This window comes from Garra rufa, chromosome 5 (genome assembly GCF_049309525.1).
Source record: "Garra rufa chromosome 5, GarRuf1.0, whole genome shotgun sequence".
In the NCBI taxonomy this organism is placed as follows: Eukaryota; Metazoa; Chordata; class Actinopteri; order Cypriniformes; family Cyprinidae; genus Garra; species Garra rufa.
In genome coordinates this window covers 43151654-43172185 of record NC_133365.1, presented here as the reverse complement: position 1 = coordinate 43172185, position 20532 = coordinate 43151654, and the positions used below count along the sequence as shown (strand labels likewise).

The 20532-nt window shown below is 36.1% G+C and overlaps 2 protein-coding genes across 2 annotated transcripts in view; one reads left to right on the top strand and one right to left on the bottom strand.

Annotated features, from left to right (window-relative positions):
• The first annotated feature begins 3872 nt into the window (after positions 1-3872).
• On the top strand, positions 3873-13997 carry tchp (trichoplein, keratin filament binding). Its single transcript, XM_073841075.1, has 12 exons — positions 3873-4440; positions 6251-6461; positions 6543-6599; positions 8237-8305; positions 8523-8696; positions 8918-9030; positions 10089-10155; positions 10248-10420; positions 10505-10586; positions 12907-13092; positions 13176-13319; positions 13657-13997. Exons 1-12 carry the CDS (start codon positions 4250-4252, stop codon positions 13687-13689), a joined length of 1500 nt encoding a protein of 499 aa, XP_073697176.1. The 5' UTR covers positions 3873-4249; the 3' UTR covers positions 13690-13997.
• Positions 13998-15117: 1120 nt separating this feature from the next.
• Positions 15118-20532, bottom strand: part of git2a (G protein-coupled receptor kinase interacting ArfGAP 2a) — a 32995-nt gene continuing 27580 nt past the window's right edge. Inside the window, 1 exon segment of the mRNA XM_073840539.1 lies at positions 15118-16771. Within this exon segment, the coding sequence (XP_073696640.1) occupies positions 16559-16771 (213 nt within the window). The 3' untranslated portion in view covers positions 15118-16558.

The following is a 20532-nucleotide window of genomic DNA, read 5'->3' as shown; positions in this document are numbered from 1 at the left end:
TGAGAAGAGAAGTCACTCCCTTTTTTGTAATCTGGTGTAAAGGTACTATAATTCAATGAATGGTGTTAAAAATATACATGTACTTTTTAAAACATCTTTATAGGATTTACGATCCCAATTACTGTTGAAACGCATCATCACAGTCTGTATAAAGAGTCCATTTATAATTACGGTCTGTGCAAAAGGATGATTATAAGTAAAGTAAAATATTGAACAACAAGCTCTCTATAGTTGTTACTTCTCTTATTGAGGTTTAGCTTTAGGCATATTAAAAGGTTGAATTTGGCTGATCATTTAAAGGTCCCATATTGTACACATTTCTGGAGGTTTATTTTAGTTGTTGATGTCCTTAAGAATATATATTTGCGGTATAAGTGCCAAAATCCATCTCAATATATTTTTACAGCTCCTTTTTTAGGAGATCTGTCAAAAACAGGTCGATTTTGGCCCATCTAATTAATATTCATGAGCCTCTCTTCTGATTGGCCTGTTGTTTTCTGAGTGACGCACAGCCAGGCCAACCACAGGTAACTACGTCATGTATGCTGTAAGCGAGCTCAGAGCCATAGAGAGAGCCTAGCTTGCTGATACTCAACAGGATATTTCAGAATGATCATTAATGTTTTTTCTTTTTCAAACACCGAATGCAGTAAGCTACATAACTGTTGCTTCAGTAAAGCCCCTTTCACAATGCGCGCTGATTCTGGAAAATTACGGGAACGAGCGCTGTGTGAACAAAAGCCAGAACCATAAAGGTAGTGTTGTAGTGATGATGCACGTTATCATGCGACTCTTCACAACGAAAAAATACGTGCAAAGTGGAATGAAGCGGCGATCGGGCAGAGCCAGCTCCTCACTATCAGCGCTGAAGCACAGTTTGTTCAGGTTAGTTTAGGTTTAGTGAAACGTACGTGTTGCATTACATCTCACATCCAAATGTCACATGTCTTTATGGGTTGTCTTTATGGGTTGTGTGTAAAGCACGCACAGATTCCGAAAAACAACTGTGAATGAACCAAATTAAACAACTCCGGAACAAATCATGGGACACATTATCCGTGTATTTACCGGAATCGCTGTGTGAAAGAGGCTGAAGTTGACGTGCCACTGGTCTCTTATATTAACGTTGTTCGGAAGCCTGTGCAATGATGTAGTTTCCTGACATCCATGGACTGAACAGCGTTTTCTCGACTTGTTTTCGTGTTGTTGTTGCTCAACAATGGAATGGATGCGTTGTTGTCTGGGTTTGACAAAAGGAGGGTGGGACAGTGGTTTGTGGGTGGTGACTGAAGGCGGTGACTGAGTAGATCGGACGTCACATCTTTACGGAAGTCACAGCGTCTCGTGAAAAGAAACAGCTACTTTAAGCAGGCTGTGTGCAGTTTACTGTGGATTGACTGCTTTGAAACTCATATGGTAGTTACATAGCCCCTAGACCTCAGTTATCATGACAAAAACCAGGAAATTTCGATTTTGACAATATGGGACCTCTAATACACAAGTAATCCATCATGAAATCATCTAAAAGTGTTTCCCTCTTCAAACAATGTTAAGAATTAAAAGCAGAACATGTGCCTTAAATTTACAATTGCTTCTTAGTGGATTATTTGAAGACAATAAAATAATCTAACATAGCTCCGGTTGAAGTCTTTGCTGAAAGTTTAGGGGCCTCATTTTGTTAATAATTAAAATGTCCTTTACCCTGTCACTGACATTAAAGGTTTAAGCGGGGAGTCTTTCTGACGACAATTAGACACGATTATCTGGTCAGCATTAAACATTCACATGCAATGTTTTATTCATCCATCAGTAGGCTTAACCCACAATGACCCAGAAAGTCATGTCATTCTCTCTTTATTAATACTGCCATCAGATTCCCTTCTTTAACTGACACCTCAGCTGACTGCACACTTTTAATCAATATTTAATCTTCTAAAGTAGAGTGTTATGCTGCGTTCCAGGCAGGTTTTTGAGCCCGTAAATCATGACTTACGACTTTGTAGCATTCCAGACAAGTCATGCCAAACTGTCTGAGCGCATTTATTATTTTCATATTATTATTAATTTGATTGCAACATTATACTGTCCTAAACTCTATTTTTCCACCGTGTACCACTTGCATAAACATCACATCCATAGGGGCTGCCACTGTTGTTTTGCGGGCTATGTTACGTCAGAACTCGAACTGGGAGTACATCGATCTAGTACGAGTTCACAGGTGGGAAGACTGCCTTTTCGTTGCACTTTCACAAGTAGAAGGTTGGAAAAACATGGGTAAGGGGTTGCCTGGAACGCGGCACTATGACGTGTTCCAGGCAACCCATGTCTTTCCAACCTTCTACCCGTGAAAGTGCACTGGTGCAGCAGTCAAACCCATGAGTTTCCACCCAGTTCCGAGTTCTGAGTGCAGTGTTTATGCAAGGAGAACACGGTGGAAAAATAGACTTTAGGACAATATAACGTTGCAATCAAATTTATAATGATAAACTTACCTGGAATGACACAAAGTCGTGAATCGTGGTTTGAAGTTGAAATTTACGAGCTCAAAAACCTGCCTGGAATGCAGCACTAGTTTTGGTATCAAAATATGTCATTTCCATACCAAAACTATATTTTACAGTCACCATTTTGCAGATAAACACAGCTAAAAAAAAGCTTCCTACCAGTGGCCATCCTTCACAAAACTAATATCTACCACAGTTTTATCACAGATAGAATGCAAAAAGTTTTTAATAAAAGCATTTCAGTCAAATGGAATTTATGCAATATTTCAAAGAAACGTAAGAAAAAAAATCAGCCAGATTAAAATCAGCCCATTCTGTGGGAAAAATGCGGATTTGGCAACCCTGCCTCAAACACTAGCGGCATCCAAAGCAATTTAAATACTCTGCATATTGATAGCGACTCCATGATGCGTGAAAATTATTCAATATTAGAATGTTTGCAGGAGCAGGATTAAGAAAACAGTCCTGCACAAGGCTTTAATACAAAAACGCACACAATGAATGGCAACTGTAGAAAGCAAAAGCCGAATATACCAGACATTTTGGGCATTTTGTCTAACCACATTATTTTAATATATTATCTTAATTATAAACACACTGGTTTGTAGTACAAGCAGTTTTACAGTTTAATGCACTTTTTTATTCTTCTCATTATTTGGCTAATGAACTGGAAGTCACATTCACAGAAAACAGCTTACTTCTGCATTGAAAAATAAGGTGGATAATGTGTTACCTGTGTTTTTCCAACCTTCTACCCGTGAAAGTGCACTGGAACAGCAGTCAACCCCGTGACCTCGTACTAAATCGATGTACTCCCAGTTCCGAGCTCTGATGTCACAAACAACAATGGCAGCCCCTATGGATGCGGTGTTTATGCAAGTGGTACACGGTGAAAAATAGAGCTTAGGACAATATAACGTTGCAATCAAATAAATAATAATATAAGACAAATAAATGCACTCAGGCAGATTGGTGTGACTTGCCTAGAACGCTACAAAGTCGTGAGTCGTGGTTTGAAGTTGTGATTTACGGGCTCAAAAACCTGCCTGGAATGCAGCATAAGATTCTTTGTAAGTCTTTGTCGTTCATTCATGCCTGAATTCCCTTCTGACTCTTTATTTTTATTATTCATTAAGAAAAGTATTACATTTATAGGCCTACTCTTGTTTTAAGATTATAGAAATACTTTGATTTACCACATTTTGTTTAAACTGTAAACTTTGACATATTTCTATGTGTCTGCTACAAATTAAAGCAGTCCACAATTTTTCCCCATTACAAATCGCTTCGCTCAGACAATTCAGACCTGTTTGTACCTCACTACTCGCCGTAGGTAACCAGGAAGTAGCGCAGTAACCAAGTGGACGCTTCCTTTTTGGTGTTTTGTTTAAGCGTCCCATGTCCTTAACGGCTTTCCTCTTGACTACAGTTTTGTTTCCATATTAATCATTTGAATCAGGAGGACACCAGAAGTTAAACGCTTCAGTGCGCTAAATTCAAAGCTTTCAACGGAGTTAGAAAGAGCCTAATTTACGTCTTTTGCAGTGCCAGCGATCACAATAAGCTTCAATTGAAGCATTAGCGCATGTCATATGCAATAATCATATTTTTATAATAACAGCGTTTTGTGAATTAAAACCGACTACTCCGATGATTGTAGGTCAAGGTCTATCATAAATGTCCGGTTAGAAACAAAGCTTCAGAAGTAAACTCTTGCCACCGCGGACTGGGTGAGCAGCACATCCATGGCTTTACCGACGCTTTCAGCGCACTGGCCGGGTCGTGTGCGGGCTCTGGAGAGGCAGCTGGTGCGGCAGAGGGAGCAGGAGGCTCGCTGTAGGCAACAGTGGGAGCTGCACTCTCAGTATTTCAGAGAGCAGGAGGTCCGCAGCAGCAAACAGGCGCAATGGAGCTCACGGCAGTCCTTCCAGCGCAGGTACTGATGCTGCCTGAATCTGTCTGGCTACGATGATGAATTAGTTTTATTATTCCTTACTGTTTGAAGTTATGCATAAAGTTTATAACCGAGAACACTTAAGCACACATTATGGCATGTTCTGGGATCAGTCTGTGTGAAACTCTATGCGGCAATTTTTCCGCCAAGTTTTCAAAGCATCAAGATAGTAAGATTAAGACACACATTTCAGTTATAGCTGAACAGAGACTTGAATAACAAACGATAAATAAAACGACAAAAATATCGTTCTTTTTTTTTTTTAAAGAAGTCTCTTCTGCTCACCATCCAGAGTACGAAAAAGAGCTGGCAAAATTACTCTGGACCCCTCACATCCAGCACACTCACTCTTTGAACTGTTACCATCCGGTCGGCGCTACAGAGCACTGAGCACTAGAACGACCAGACACAAAAACAGTTTCTTTCCTCATGAACACTTGATCGTGGAACATACAACACTATACACTCTTTATTCATTTTTCAGTTATTTATTTAACGCACATACTTACTTCCATTCAAATGTCTTTGCTATTTTTGCACATTGTCTGTCCTGTATACTTGTGTACTGTCATTCTGTAGCACTGTGGAGCTTCTGTCACTAAAACAAATCCCTAGTATGTGTAAACATACCTGACAATAAAGCTCATTCTGATTCTGATTTATTTGATCAGCAAAGCAAAGTACAGCAAAAAATTTACAATTTGGAAATATTTTTACTATTTAAAATAACTGCTTTCTATTTGAATATATTTTAAAATGTAATTTATTTCTGTGATCAAAGCTAAATTTTCAGCATCATTACTCCAGTCTTCAGTGTCACATGATCCTTCAGAAATCATTCTAATATGCTGATTTGCTGTTCACAAAACATTATTTTTATTAGGATTTAAAACACTTGTGTATATTTTTTCAGGAATCTTTAATGAATAAAAAGATCAGCATTTATCTGAAATAAAACGCTTTTGTAACATTATACATTATACCATTTAAATGCTTGGAGTAAGTATAATTTTATTTTTATTTATTTATTCTTTTTGGTAAAGAAATTATAGAATTAATATGTTAATTTAGAAAGCATGCTTTAAATTGATCAAAAATGATGATAAAGACATTTATAATGTTATGTTTTCAACAGTAATAATAAATGCTTTTTGAGCAAAAAATCTGAATATTAGAATGATTTCTGAAGGATCACATGGCTGGAGTAATTATGCTAAAAATCAGCTTTAAAATCACAGGAATAAATTACATTTTAAAATATATTCAAATAGAAAACAGTTATTTTGGAAAGTAAATATATTTCAAAATTTTACTGTTTTTGCTGTTCTTTGGATCAAATAAATGCAGGCATGGTGAGCAGAAAAGACTTCATTAAAAAACATTAAAAATCTTACTGTCCAAAAACGTTTGACTGGTAGTGCATACCTATGCATATAGTGAGTGATAGGACAATCTGAAATATGTCATATTTTACATTTAAAATAGGTATCTGAGACATGTATAGCAATCAAAATATAATATATTTTCATCTTAATAACTGCATAGAAACTTTGTAAAAAAAAAAAAAATAAAGAATGAATGATTATGTTTTAATACACACCATTATTCATAAATTCATACTTTATCATGAATATTACTATGATTGGTTGATTTCACTAATACAGTGCATGATAGAACAATCTGAAAAATTGAATATATGGACTAGCTTTGCATTCAAGGTAATGGTAGAGACAATGTATCTCTAACAAAGTTACAAACTTTATTTTATTTTTTATTTTTTTTGCCATTTCAGTATGTCAGCATTTCAGCGAGAGCGAATGAAGGAGGAGAAGCAGCGGAAATTAGAGGAACGCAGGGAGCGTCTGAGGATAATGCTCCAGGAAGAGAGAGACCAGTTGGAGGCTGAGCTCAGAAATGTTCGCCCAGACAGAGACACACTGACCAGACAGCTAGTGGAAAAAACAGATGCCCTCCGGTCTGCCAGAGAAGAGAGGAGGAAAAATGTACAGTATTACCTCTTGTCTTAAAATGATATTATGCTATACAGTTGAAAGTGTCTGATTGATTGATTTGTTTTTTTTTAGCTTGCACAGGAGCTGCTGAGGGAACACTGGAAGCAGAATAACCCAGAACTGCGGAAGGTCAGTTTTATATCAATAAAAGAATCTCAAGCAGAATACTTGAGATGTAAGTTAGTTCTGAGTATTATTAAGAGACCACTTGTGACCCTGGACCAGAAAACCAGTCAGGGTCATTATTATTATCAAATTAGTAAGGGTCAAGCTGAATAAATAACCTTACTATTGATGTATGGTTTGTTAGGATATGACAATATTTGGCCGAGATACAACTATTTGAAAATCTGGAATCTAAGGTTGCAATAAAATCTAAATATTGAGAAAATCACTTTTAAAGTTAGCAATGCATATTACTAATCAAAAATTAAATTTTTATATGTTTATGGTAGGAAATTTACAAAAAATTCATGGAACATAATCTTTATTTAATATCCTAGTGATTTTTGTACAGTGCAATACAATGTATTGTTGGCTATTGCTGCAAATACTGTATACCTGTACTACTTATGACTGGTTTTGTGGTCCAGGGTCACATTTGTAAGTAAACACATTTTTTATAATGAAAGCCTGGGGTCAGCGAGAATTTTTTTTAAAGAAATGAAATAATTCGAATCAGCAAGGATGCAGAAAAGTGAACAAAGTTTCCCATAAAAATATTAAGCACATTTGTGACCCTGGACCAGTCTTAAGTCGCTGGGGTATATTTGTAGCAATAGCCAAAAATACATAGTATGGGTCAAAATGATTGATTTTTCTTTTATGTTAAAAATCATTAGGAAATTAAGTAAAGATCATGTTACATTAAGATTTTTTGTAAAATTCCTACTGTAAACCTATCAAAATGTAATTTTTGATTAGTAAAATGCATTGTTAAGAACTTAATTTGGACAACTTTAAAGGTGATTTTCTCAGTATTTAGATTTTTTTTGCACCCTTAGATTCCAGATTTTCAAATAGATGTATCTTGGCCAAATATTGTCCTATCCTAACAAACCAAACATCAATAGAAAGCTTATTTATTGAGCTTTCATATGATGTATATATCTCAGTTTTGTAAAATTTAATCTTGTGACTGGTTTTGTGGTCCAGGGTCACATTTGTTTAGCCTTGTTAATAATAAGTAATCTTTCATTTGCACCATATCAGCTTATTAAAATGATTTCCGAATGATCATGTGATACTGAAGACTGGAGTAATGGCTGCTAAAATGCAGCTTTTTCATCACAAGAATAAATTATTTTCAAACTATATTAAAATAGAAAACTGTTATTTTAAATTGTAATAATATTTCACAATATAACAGTTGTTATTGTATTTTTGATCAATTAAATGCAGCCTTGATGAGCTTAAGAGAGTCACTTCAAGACCAAACTTGTGCAAAGTAGTAGAAGTGCTGAAATAAAAACAAAAGATTTTTCCTTTTTTAAAAAAAAGCTGAGATATAAGTCAGAATTTCTGTGGTAATCAACTTGGAACATGAACATGAAGCAGAAACATTCTTGCAAGGAATTAAATATTTTTTGTTGTTGTTTTTTTTAATCAAGAACCAGAGATGACTGTAAGTTAATAGGGCATGTGATGTGTTTCTTCCATGACTGACTTGTAACTCTGAGCTCGGGATTTGGTTCCAAACACACGCAACCACTTCTGGAACATTGTTTAATCAGACATCTCAGTGTCTCAAATGTTTGTGCATACAGGTGGAGTCAGGATTGCACAAAGATCACGTTGTGAGCCAGTGGCAGGTTCAAGAGCAGGAGAGAAAACAGGTGAGACGTTCACAGGAGGTGTTAAATGCCAGCGCTGCCATGTTGGCTCATGCATGAACGCTGCCCAGTTAAGCACCATGTAACATTGAGTTTTGTGTGCAAATAATAGTTGTTGCATCCTTGGAGAAGAAGGAAATAAAGAACTTGACTTTTTTGTTTAACATGGACAATGTTTTTTAATGTTAATTGAAATGTAACACTGTTCTGTTACATTCAGGCTGATGAGAGAACTCAGGAGGAGAAACAGCGTTTTGAGAATGAATATGAAAGGACAAGACGGGAGGCTCTGGAGAGAATCAAAGAAGACAAGGAGAAGAGAAGACAAGAGGAAAAGAAGCGAGCTGAAGACCTCCGTAAACAGATGGAGGAACTCAAACTACGGGAACAGGAAGTACGGAATTACTGTAGAATAGACTTGTAATGCATTGCTACAAGTTGTGTCTGTTATAACAACAATAATATGCCAAAACAAAGGCAATAAAGATCAAGTAAACTCAAGTAAATTAAATAATTTTTGTGTTTAGTACTGTGTATATTCAGTATCAAGAAAATAAAACTTTTTAAGGTCTATAGATGGCACAAATGTACATTCAGTTTAGTTTTTTGTTCTAGGCTGAGCGTCTGAAGCAGGAACAGGAGGCTCTGATGTCTCAACGCTGGGAGCTTGAGAGGCTAGAAGATGAGAGGAAGAGGATTGAGGAAAGCAGGAGGAAAACTGAATTTGGGTAAAATATTTAGACATGTTGAGGGATGTATTTCTTCTGCAACTATGTTAAAGTGATAGCTCACCCAAAAATGTAAATAGGCTATATGTCGAACGTCACCTGACCAACCCCGGAAAACAGGTCTCATTGCTTCCGCTTGTCGGAGAACGTGTTAATAGCCGTAATAAATACTGGCGATATCGACGGACTTTTAAGGTAATCAGTTAAACAAGCCAGCTGTTTATTGTGGACGTTTCATTCGATATTTATATATAAATGTTAGTGAAAAGAATAAAAATTTAAAACTTTTATATATCAATCCACATATGTGATGGACATTGGTTATGATCATTTTTAGTGTCTACTTTGAATGAATCTTGAGTAAATCATGTTCATATTTAAAGAGGGATATGCAAAACGCGTGAACCGGAAGCAACGAGACCTGTTTAGCAGAAAACGGAAGCCTGTTGGGCATAACCCCTATTCTGTCATTAATAACTCAGCCTCATGGTGTTCTAAACTTGTAAGACCTTTGTTGGATCTTTGGAACGCTAATTAAGATATTTTTTACCATGGTCCAACCAGGTAGGTGAGGACATTGTTAAAAAATCTGTGGAAAACAAAAAATAACAATTCTTCTCCTTTAAGTCTGATGTGGAGAAGAATTGTTGATTTCATCAAAATATTTTAATTTGTGTTTCGAAGATGAATAATATGAGTAATAAATGACAGAATTAAAATTTTTGGGTGAACTATCCATTTAACTAAAACTAACTATTAAAACATTCGTTAATTTAGACCAATCTAAAATACAATATAAATTGTAGATGAAAAACAACTACAGTAAATCAAAATTAGATGATGCCTTGGCAAGTACAAAAATTAACAACTAAAATAAAACCATTTAAAAAATAATAAAAATGGCAAAAGTACATCACAAAATGACCAAATTTTAATTAAAATGAAAAATAATTCTTAAAAAAATACAATAGTGTATAAGTAATACTAAAGTTTAATAATACTAAATAATACTACACAGTTTGGCAGTTCCCTAAAGCAACTGTTCTCTGCTTCCGCAGGCATTTCCTGACGCGACAATACCGTGCTCAGCTAAAAAGGAGAGCACAGCAGGTGCAGGAGGAACTGGTAGGTTACAACTAAAACTGAACTGAACTTGCCCTGAAGCTGAATATAATTTGTCCTGACTAAGTGACTTCAATACTTTTTCTGTCCACTAGGAGGCAGATCGCAAGATCCTGGCTGCGCTGCTGGAGGGAGAAGTGGAGGAGCAAAGACTGGACAAAGCCAGGAGGGAGAGAGCTGTTGCTGACGCCGCTTGGATGAAGAGAGTCATAGAGGAGCAGCTCCAGCTGGAGAGGGAGAGGGAGGCAGAGTTTGATATTTTATATCGGTGAGTACAGTCAGGATGTTTGTTAAGAACTTTGTTTGTAACTGGAAGTTGAATTCATGATCTGTTTTTGTTTGCCGCCTGCAGGGAGGAAGCTCAGCGTGTTTGGGAGAAGAGAGAGGCAGAGTGGGAAAAAGAGAGGAGGGCCAGAGAGAGACTCATGCGGGAGGTGAGACGGTGCACAGTTTGTCTGAGGCTGACGGCCAGCAGATCAGCAGTCACATACTTTGGTTTTATTAAATCAAACCCCCCAACAGTGCTCTTTACTTACATACTTTAGCATAGTTTTGGCATCATATAATGAGAAAATAAATGTTCCTTAATCTTTTGAGATGTAAAATAGTATAGATAAAGTAGCAAGTATAGTAACATAGCAAGTAAGTGCTAAATATCATTTCATATCCAGGTCATAGCAGCAAAAATAAGAGCGAGGGTGGAAAATAGTCATGGGAAATCAAATCTGATGCAGAAAACTTTGTTACAATATACATATTTATTATATATATATATATATATATATATATACACAGTCAAGCCCAAAATTATTCATACCCCTGGCAAATTCCGACTTAAAGTTACTTTTATTCAACCAGCAAGTTTTTCTTTTGACCGGAAATGACACAGGCTTCTCCCAAAAGATAATAAGACGATGTACATTTGAACAAAAAGTGGCATGTCCATGTTGCAAACTGTCACAGTCTATGGGAAAATCCAAAGTTCTATACCATTCCAAAATAGTCCAAGCTGTTCTAAAGCATCCTAATTACCCTGATTCATTGGGAACAGCTGTTTTAATCAACTCAACAGGTGAAAAACAGAAGCTCTCTACTGTTGGTTTGTGGACAGTCATGGCTAAGACAAAGGAGCTCACTGAGGACCTGCGGCTGCGCATTGTGGTGCTCACAAGTCAGGAAAGGGCTATAAGATCATATCTAAATATTTTGAAGTTCCAGTGGCTACAGTGCACACCTGTGCTGGCCAGGAGGATAGTGAGAGAGGTAAAAAAGAATCCAAGGATCACCACCAAGGCCATCCTGATGAATCTGCTGGTGGCAACTTCTCAAGGCTGACACTGACAGTCCAAAGGACACTGCACATCGCAGGTTTCCACGGACGCAGACAAAGGAGGACACCACTTCTCCAGATAAGGCACACAAAAGCCCGCTTGGCCTTTGCAAATGCTCATCTGGACAAAGAAGAAGACTTCTGGTCTTCTGTTTTATGGTCAGATGAAACAAAAATTGAATTGTTTGGCCACAATGATGTAGCCTTCATTTGGCGTAAAAAAAGAAGAAGCCTTCAACCTTAAGAACACCATCCCCACTGTCAAACATGGTGGTGCGAACCTAATGTTTTGGGGGTGTTTTTCAGCTGGTGGACAAGGGAACCTAATCGCAGTAAATGGCACCATGAAAAAGGAACAATACATTCAAATTCTCAACAACAACATCAGGCAGTCTGCAGAGAAACTTGGCCTTGGGCATCAGTGGACATTTCAGCACGACAATGACCCAAAACACACAGCAAAAGTGGTGAAGAAGTGGTTAGCAGACAAAAACATTAACGTTTTGCAGTGGCCCAGCCAGAGTCCTGACTTAAATCCAATTGAGAATCTGTGGAGGGAGCTAAAGGTCAGGGTGATGGCAAGGAGACCCTTCAACCTGAAGGAGTTGGAGCTCATCGCTAAAGATGAATGGGCAAAAATACCAGTGGAGACATGCAAAAAGCTGGTCAGCAATTATAGAAAGTGTTTGATTGCTGTAAAAGCCAATAAAGGCTTTTCTATTGATTACTGAGAAAGGTATGAATAATTTTGGACATGCCACTTTTTGTTCAAATGTAAATAAAAGCTGAGAAATATTTTTTTCCACACTGATGCCTCTTGCACATCGTCTTATTATCTTCTGGGAGAAGCCTGTGTCATTTCCTGTCAAAAAAAAAAAACTTGCTGGTTGAATAAAAGTAAAGTAAAAGTAACTTCAAGTCAGAATTTGCCAGGGGTATGAATAATTTCGGGCTTGACTGTATATATATATATATATATATATATATATAAATTTTTTTTATTTTTTTTTATGGCCTATGTCTGTTTTAAAACAGTAATTTTTGCAATGGCACAGAAATGACTCAAACTTTAAATTGGATTTTGAAATAGAATTATCCACCTTTTTCTTCCTGTAAGAGTGGGCACGTGCCTTACCATGTTATTTTAATGTATTATCTTAATTATGAGCAAACTGGTTTGAAGTGCAAACTGTTTTACCGTTTACTGCACATTATTCTTCTTCTCGTTAGTTCTCTATAGCGGCTTATGAACCGCAAGTCTCACCCATAGACTTACCTGTGCGTTAAAGAAAAGGTGGATACAATTATGTAATAATCATGTAATATTATTAAGAAATTTGTATATTTTTAAGAAATATAGTTAAGTAGCTGACAGTTAGAGTGCGTTTGGATGCTATGCTATATTGTTAATCAATGTTTGGTAGGTCCTAACAGGACGTCAGCAGCAGTTGGAGGAACGAATGAAGGAGAACAGGCTGGCAAGGGAGGAGTCTCTGCAGAGGAGAGAAGAGCTCATCCAGCTGCTGGAGCAAGAGAGACTCACCCTGCGCCAAGAGAAGGAGCAGCAGGAGGGAGCCCGCACTTCTCGCATGCAGGAGATCAATTCACAGGTCTGTTTAGAGTGACACTACATAGCAGATTCACTCAAAGAGTTGGGTTATAAATGTCTTCAATTGTTGAATTTGGCCAACAGGTGGAGCAGAGGCGAAAAGAACAGTGGGAGGAGCAGCGACGGCAAGAGCAAGAAGAACTACAAGAGAGGGAGGAAATTAGACAGCAGGAGGAGGAGCTTCATCTTGAGACAGAGAGAATGATTCGACAGGGCTACAAGGAGAGAGTGAGTGAAGATTAAAATAAAGACACAGTGTCTATCCACCTTATTTTTCATTTGTAAATTTCATGGGTCTGGCTTCCAGTCTCATCTGTGCCCAGCTATTTTTAACTGTACAAAACTGCTCATTTTGCTGCTTGATTTTGCAAATATACCATAGTAAACCATATTATTTTAACATATTATTCTAATTATGAACATACTGGTTTGTAGTGCAGTTTTACAGTTTAGACTGGTAGTCTTGCCCATTGGAGTACTTCCGTGTTGAAGAATAAGGTGGATATGTAATTTAGATTTTAAGTGCTGTATTATATAATAATTGATGTATTTTTCGTCATGGCAGATTCACAGCAGACCCCGGTCAGCATGGACATGAGAGCGCTTCACAGGAAGAGTCTTTGTGCCACATCCCCTATCAGATGCTAGTATTTTCTAGCATTGTTTTTCATTCGGAATCGGGGATATCTATGTCCATGTTGATCTCGGCCACTTTGTGCTTAAATGAGAGCCAGGTTTCCCCTTAGAGATGCTTTTTATATATGTTTATAATTTACATTATGGCTTCTATGAACAGTTGTTTGGGTAAGTTCTCAAAGTTTGTATGTAGGTGTGTTTTTATATGTAGATTAATTTGTATAGATGAATTTCAATGCTGACAAGGTTTTCAATAAAGAAAATGTTATACATTGTCTACTGCATTCACTTCTAATCAAGAATTTTAACTGGTCAGCAGTGTGAGCAAACCTACATGTAATATACACAACCAGTCAAAAGTTTTTGAACCGTAAGATTTTTGTTTTTTAAAGAAGTCTTTTCTGCAAGTTCTGAAATATTTTTACCATTTAAAATAAGTTTTCTATTTGAATATATTTTAAAATGTAATTTATTCTTGTGATTAAAGCAAAATTTTCATTACTCCAGTCTTCAGTGTCACATGATCCTTCAGAAATCATTCTAATATGCTGATTTGCTGTTCAAGAAACATTTTTTATTATTATTATGTCAATATTTAAAACAGTTAAGTACTTTTTTTTTCAGGATTCTTTGATGAATAGAAAGATCCAAAGATCAGAATTGATCTCAAACAAGATCATAGAAATTAATACTTTCATTTAGCAAGGATGCTTTAAATTGATGATAAAGACATTTATAATGTTACAAATTTTTTTTATTTCAGATAAATGCTGTTCTTCTGAATTCTACTATTCATCAAAAAAAAAAAAAAACTGAAAAAAATGCTACTGTTTTCAACATCATAATAATGAAAAATGTTTTTTGAGCAGCAAATCAGAATATTATAATGATTTTAGAAGAATCATGTGACTTGGAGTAATGATGCTAAAAATTCAGCTTGGAAATAACAGGAATAAATTACATTTAAAAAAAAATATTCAAATAGAAAACAGGTATTTTAAATTGAAAAATATTTTAAAATTGGATCAAATACATGCAGGCTTAGTGAGCAGAAGAGATTTCTTTAAACATTAAAAATATGTTCAAAAACTTTTGACTGGTAGTGTAATATATATGCAAATTCAAAAAAGAACACCCATTTAATATGAGTAGATTGCTTCAATTATAAGTAACACTGACTAAAAAAAAAGAAGTTTTTAATTAAAGAGAAATTGTAAGACCTTTGTTCATCTTCGGAACACAAATTAACATTTTTAATGGTATACTTCTATTAGTCAATGAAGAGAATGTATTTTGACATACAAAATGTTTTTAAAATATGAACACAAAAAGAACAAGCAGAACAGAAGAACTATTATTAGTAGAAATAATTTGCGACAAGGTTTAGAACTTTGTTTTTTCACTTTATTGATATGGCTCAGTTTTTGATATTAACAAAAACCCTGGAGCAACAATCGAATCTCAAATTATAAATTAAGTTTATTTAAAAAATAAAGGACACATCTTCTTCTTAACCACAGGCATAGCAATAACATTAACGAGTGGAAGACCAGTTCATCTGAACAACTACAAACACTCAACTTTAGCTACCGGTCCACTGCACAACTGTTTGGTAAGACTAACCCGATCAGGCTAGACCAAAATACTTGAAGAGGAAATAAAAAGAGCTGCCCAAACACTGAACTGAACTTACAATAAGAGGAACCATCTAAAAAAAACAAAAACGCATCTAAACTATCACAAACACAGTATCAGTATCTGCTGGTGAAGATTGTTCATCTGCAGTGTATTGAAAGAAAGAAGCTGTAATTAAATACTGTACCATGATCTCCAAATCATTGATGAAATATGATTAAACTAAGGTTAACTAACATTTCCTCATCTTCAGTTATTTTTATTTTTTTCCAATACACCCTATCCAATGTCTCATCCACATCCAGCTATTTATACATGTACAAAACAGCTTGATATTTCAAACTGGTTTGTCGTACCATATTATTTTAATGTATTATCTTATTTACGAACACACTGGTTTGTAGTGCAAAGAGTTTAACCGTTTACTGCACGTTGTTATTCTTCCCGTTATTTTCCTATAGCGGCTTATGAAGCGGCTTACTTCCACAATGAATAATAAGGTGGATAAATCTGAATTATAGCCACCTGGTGTATCTGAGAAAAAGGCATTTAACTTTGGACATGAAATATAATCATTTCTAAATCGTACTTAATATGACATCTTTATAATTACAAGTATTGTATTTGTATCTAAACTTGGCCTACCTACAATAACTGAACGCTTTGTACAGATAGTTTTTTTGTTTCATTATATATTAAATATTAAACCGAGATTATTATAGAAAAGGCTTGATTTTACATAATTAAAAGGCAACACAGACAACCACAAATAATGAACTACATGTTTGATTGTGAAGAGGTAAAATCTGTCAAAGTTTTCAGAATAGTGCAAAGAGTCAGGCATTTACTGAATATTTACTACGATTGGCTGCTCTATTGCTGATTCATTTCTGCTCAAATCCTTCTCAATCCACAACATCTCAACTGCCATCTAGATTCCAGTCATATATACTTTCACAGGTCAACACGTATGCACGTCCTTACACAACCCTTAAGAGCATTTCAGGCTAGTTATGGCTTTAAGCCAAACAACACTGACAACAGACACCTTAACTTAAAAATAAACATGCAAGTACACCTTAGATTTTTTTAAAAAACAAAACAACTCATATGACATATCTAATAATTACTGGTAAACTAACATTTGGGGAAAACAGTCAGGGTTGCGTTACAGGTGGAAATGGGTGGAAGCAGGATCAGTTGTTGTTCTCTTTGGTGGTTATGGTAACAAGTTGCTTAGCAGCCTTGGCGATGTCATAAGCGCACTGGATGACCTGCTGAGTGACCAACTGCACGTCAGCCGTGAGATAGCTCTCCAGGGGAGACGCTTTCTTACACTCACTCTGCAGCCGGTTTGCGCTGGACGTTAATAATCGCAAAGAGCTCCTCACCGTCTCAGAGCGTGGCCTCTGTGGACAAAGGTGTCAAAATGCATTAAGAATATATACAGGTGAAGTCAAACGTTTACATACACCTTGCAGATTCAGCAAAATGTAAATTCTGTTATCAAAATATGAGGGATCATACAAAAAGCCTGTTATTTTTTTATTTAGTACTGACCTGAATACGATATTTCACATGACATATAGTGTATAGTTTATAAAAATGACCTCGTTCAAAAGTTTACATACACTTGATTCTTAATACTGTGTTGTTACCTGAATGATCCACAGCTGTGTTTTTTGTTTAGTGATAGTTGTTCATGAGTCCCTTGTTTGTCCTGAACATTTAAACTGCCTGCTGTTCTTCAGAAAAATCCTTCGGGTCCCACAAATTCTTTGGTTTTTCAGCATTTTTGGGTATTTGAACCCTTTCCAGTAATGACTGTATGATTTTGAGATCCATCTTTTCACACTGAGGACAATTAAGGGACTCATATGCAACTATTACAGGAGGTTCAAACGCTCACTGATGCTTCAAAAAGAAACACAATACATTAAGAGCCAGGGGTGTAAACTTTTGAACAAAATGAAGAACTAATTTTTCTCATTTTGCCTACATGGCTCTTAATGTATTGTGTTTCTTTTTGAAGCATCAGTGAGCGTTTGATCCTTCGGTAATAGTTGCATACGAGTCCCTCAGTTGTCCTCAGTGTGAAAAGATGGATTTCAAAATCATTCAGTCATTGTTGGAAAGAGTTAGCCTAGAATCTAGACGCGCCCCTAGCGGCAGCAAATTACATTTGCTTCTAAGGTCAGTCTAGTTACTCTCAATTCACTTAAATTTCCGAAAAATCCAAGATGTACCGGGCCAATCACGAGTCGGTGGGCGGGCTTAACATGATGACGTCTGACCTGCGACCATAAGTTCAGTCAGACATGAATTCCTGGTTCCGTGAATTAAGCGTGGAAAACTGAACAGTATTTATATATTTTTTTACTTTTGATACACAGCCACGTCCATGTGTCCTGAGCAGGAGCTCGTTACATCTGAACGCGCTGTGGTGTAGAATACGCAAACACCGGAAGCGATCTGTGGCGTGTATACGACACTCATTGTTTACACAGCACAAGAGATTGTGGATATAGCGGCTATTCAAAATGGTAATTACTTGCGCTTGTCCTGGTTGTTCAAACCCATTTAAAGCTGAAAAAGATTACGTTTGCTTGCGCAAACTCATCCTGGACTTTTTTTTTTACATATTTCCCCTTTCGGTGTTTGCGTATACTACATCAAAGCGCGTTCACATGTGACGAGTCGAATCATAGATATGCTAAACTCGTGCTCATGACAGATGGACGTGGGTGTGTATCAAAGGTAAAAAGAAAATTATATAAATACTGTTCATTTTCTTGCAAAAACCGATCGTTTCGTGTCTTAGGACATCAATGTATCGTCACGAGCCGCAGGGTGTAATTTGGATTTGTCTGTGCATGTTTTTGTTTACTTTTAAAGGTTTAGTGCCCATCTATGTCTATTATTTAGCTGACAGACTGCACAGTGCACTGATTTTTGTTAAAAATCTTCGTCGCTCTGACTACGTCACCTGACCGACTAAGTCTCTGATTGGTTGTAGCGCTATCCTATTGCGTGGCGAGGAGTTTGAAAGACAACCGTTTATCCCACCCCTCCGGTTGAGCCCTGTCTATGGAGAGTGCCCAGACCCTACATTTATGTGGGTCTGGCTTGCCAGGCTAGGAAAGAGTTAAAATACACTAAAATTCTGAAAAAACACAGAATTTGTGGGACCTGAAGGATTTAACAGTTTAGGACGTGTGGTTTAACGGTTTAGGACAAACAAGGGACTCATGAACAACTATCACAAAAATAAATAAATAAATAAACAGCTGTAGATCATTCAGGTAACTAAACAGTATTAAGAATCACGTGTATGTAAACTTTTGAACGGGGTAGTTTTTATAAATGTAACTATTTTCTTCTCTTGTGGACTATATGTAAATATATTTTATGTGAAATATTGTATTCTGACCAGTGATGCGCGGGTCAATGTATAAACAACCCGAACCCGACCAACGTTTTCAACTAACCTGCCCGCAACTCGGACCACAAAAAAAAAAAAGAAAAAAAGTAAATATTGTACCAGACCCGCTTCCTGACCCGCATGTTTAATATTTGCAACTGACACCAGCGATTATATACGGTGGAGATGCGTTCACTGTCAAACATCATTCGGCATTAATTAGGTATTTTGTCAAAAGAAATGTTCTTGATTACAAGAAAAATACAGATTGTTCTTGTTGTGATTTATTTTGTCTTTTCTTTATACAGATTTAAATAGTTTAGTTTTCGAAGTACTCTAAATTATGTCAGTGATTCTCCGATGTTAAATTTGATCAAGAATTATTTTATTTATATCTACAGTGTAATAAATGTTAATAAAAGATTAGCCTATAGCCCTAAATATATATAGACTACAAGCTAATTCCTTTTTTTCTTAACTTTTAACTTCTAAAAATTATCAAGAATATTAAATCAACTTAATACTATGTTAACAAATTTTCTTATACAAACATAACGAATGCACTCCAAAACTAAGTTTTCATATATAAATTCAGGAATCACGAATATGACAAAATAATGTTATTTTATATATATATTAATTGTATAGCTATAATAGTTGTATCAAATGAATAAGGAAATTATAGTGCCTTGAATTTATTAAGTAATGTTTAATTTTGTTCGTTTCGCTCTCTGGAAATGTAAAGAAAAAATACAGTTTTTGGAATTTGTTTTTAATCCCTGGTTTATACATGAGATATATATACATATACATGAGATAATTTATATATTATTGCTTGAATAAACGTTTACAAACAGTGCTAGAAATTTTAAAATTAAGGAAATTAAACAGACCTAGGCATTTGAAAAGACAGTGAAATGTGTCTAATAATTCCAAAAAGAAAGAGAAGCCTTGGACATAATCAAAATATTCGAGACATTTATTAGGAATACCATTTTCTTAACAATTAAGATGCTGCATGTGTTTATCCAGTCTAATCGAAGTGTGCGTCTCTCCCCCGACTTTCCCAACAAAAACCCCACCCCTCTCAGAAAATACATAAAACTGACATTACTGAGCTATATGCGTTTAAAAGTAGCCTATTAAAATGGTACAATGGCATTGCTCAGTTCAACGTGTTGGGAAATCGGGCATTTTGTTCCGCGTCAGCATTTATTCAACAGTTAATAACCTCAACATTAAAAAGGTAAATATTATTCAGCCAATAAAGTGTAGGTCTATGTATTTCATAGAAAATTGTCTAGTACTATAAAAATTACAAAGGTTTAATTGGCATCTTTATTTCAAACGACCCGACCGACCGCGACCCGAATATCATTCAAAATATTTTTGGATGACTCGTAACCGCGGGTGACCGCAGATACCCGCTCATTTTGGATCAACCCGCGCATCACTGATTCTGACACGTTAAAGATCTAGTAAGGTAGTAAGGACATCGATAAAACAGTCCATGTGACATCAGTGTTTCAACCGTAATGTACTGAAGTTTCAAGGATACTTTTTGCGTGCAAAGAAAACAAAAAGAACAAATTTAACCATTTTTTTCCCTCCTGCGTTAGTCTTCAAGGTGTGTTTACAAAACTACCACAACGCATGCAGTTTCGACAGGGAGGATGATGTGCACCTTTTTGCCCAGCATTACTTATTTCAAACCAGAATATGCAGACGATGAACTATCATCTGAATTAT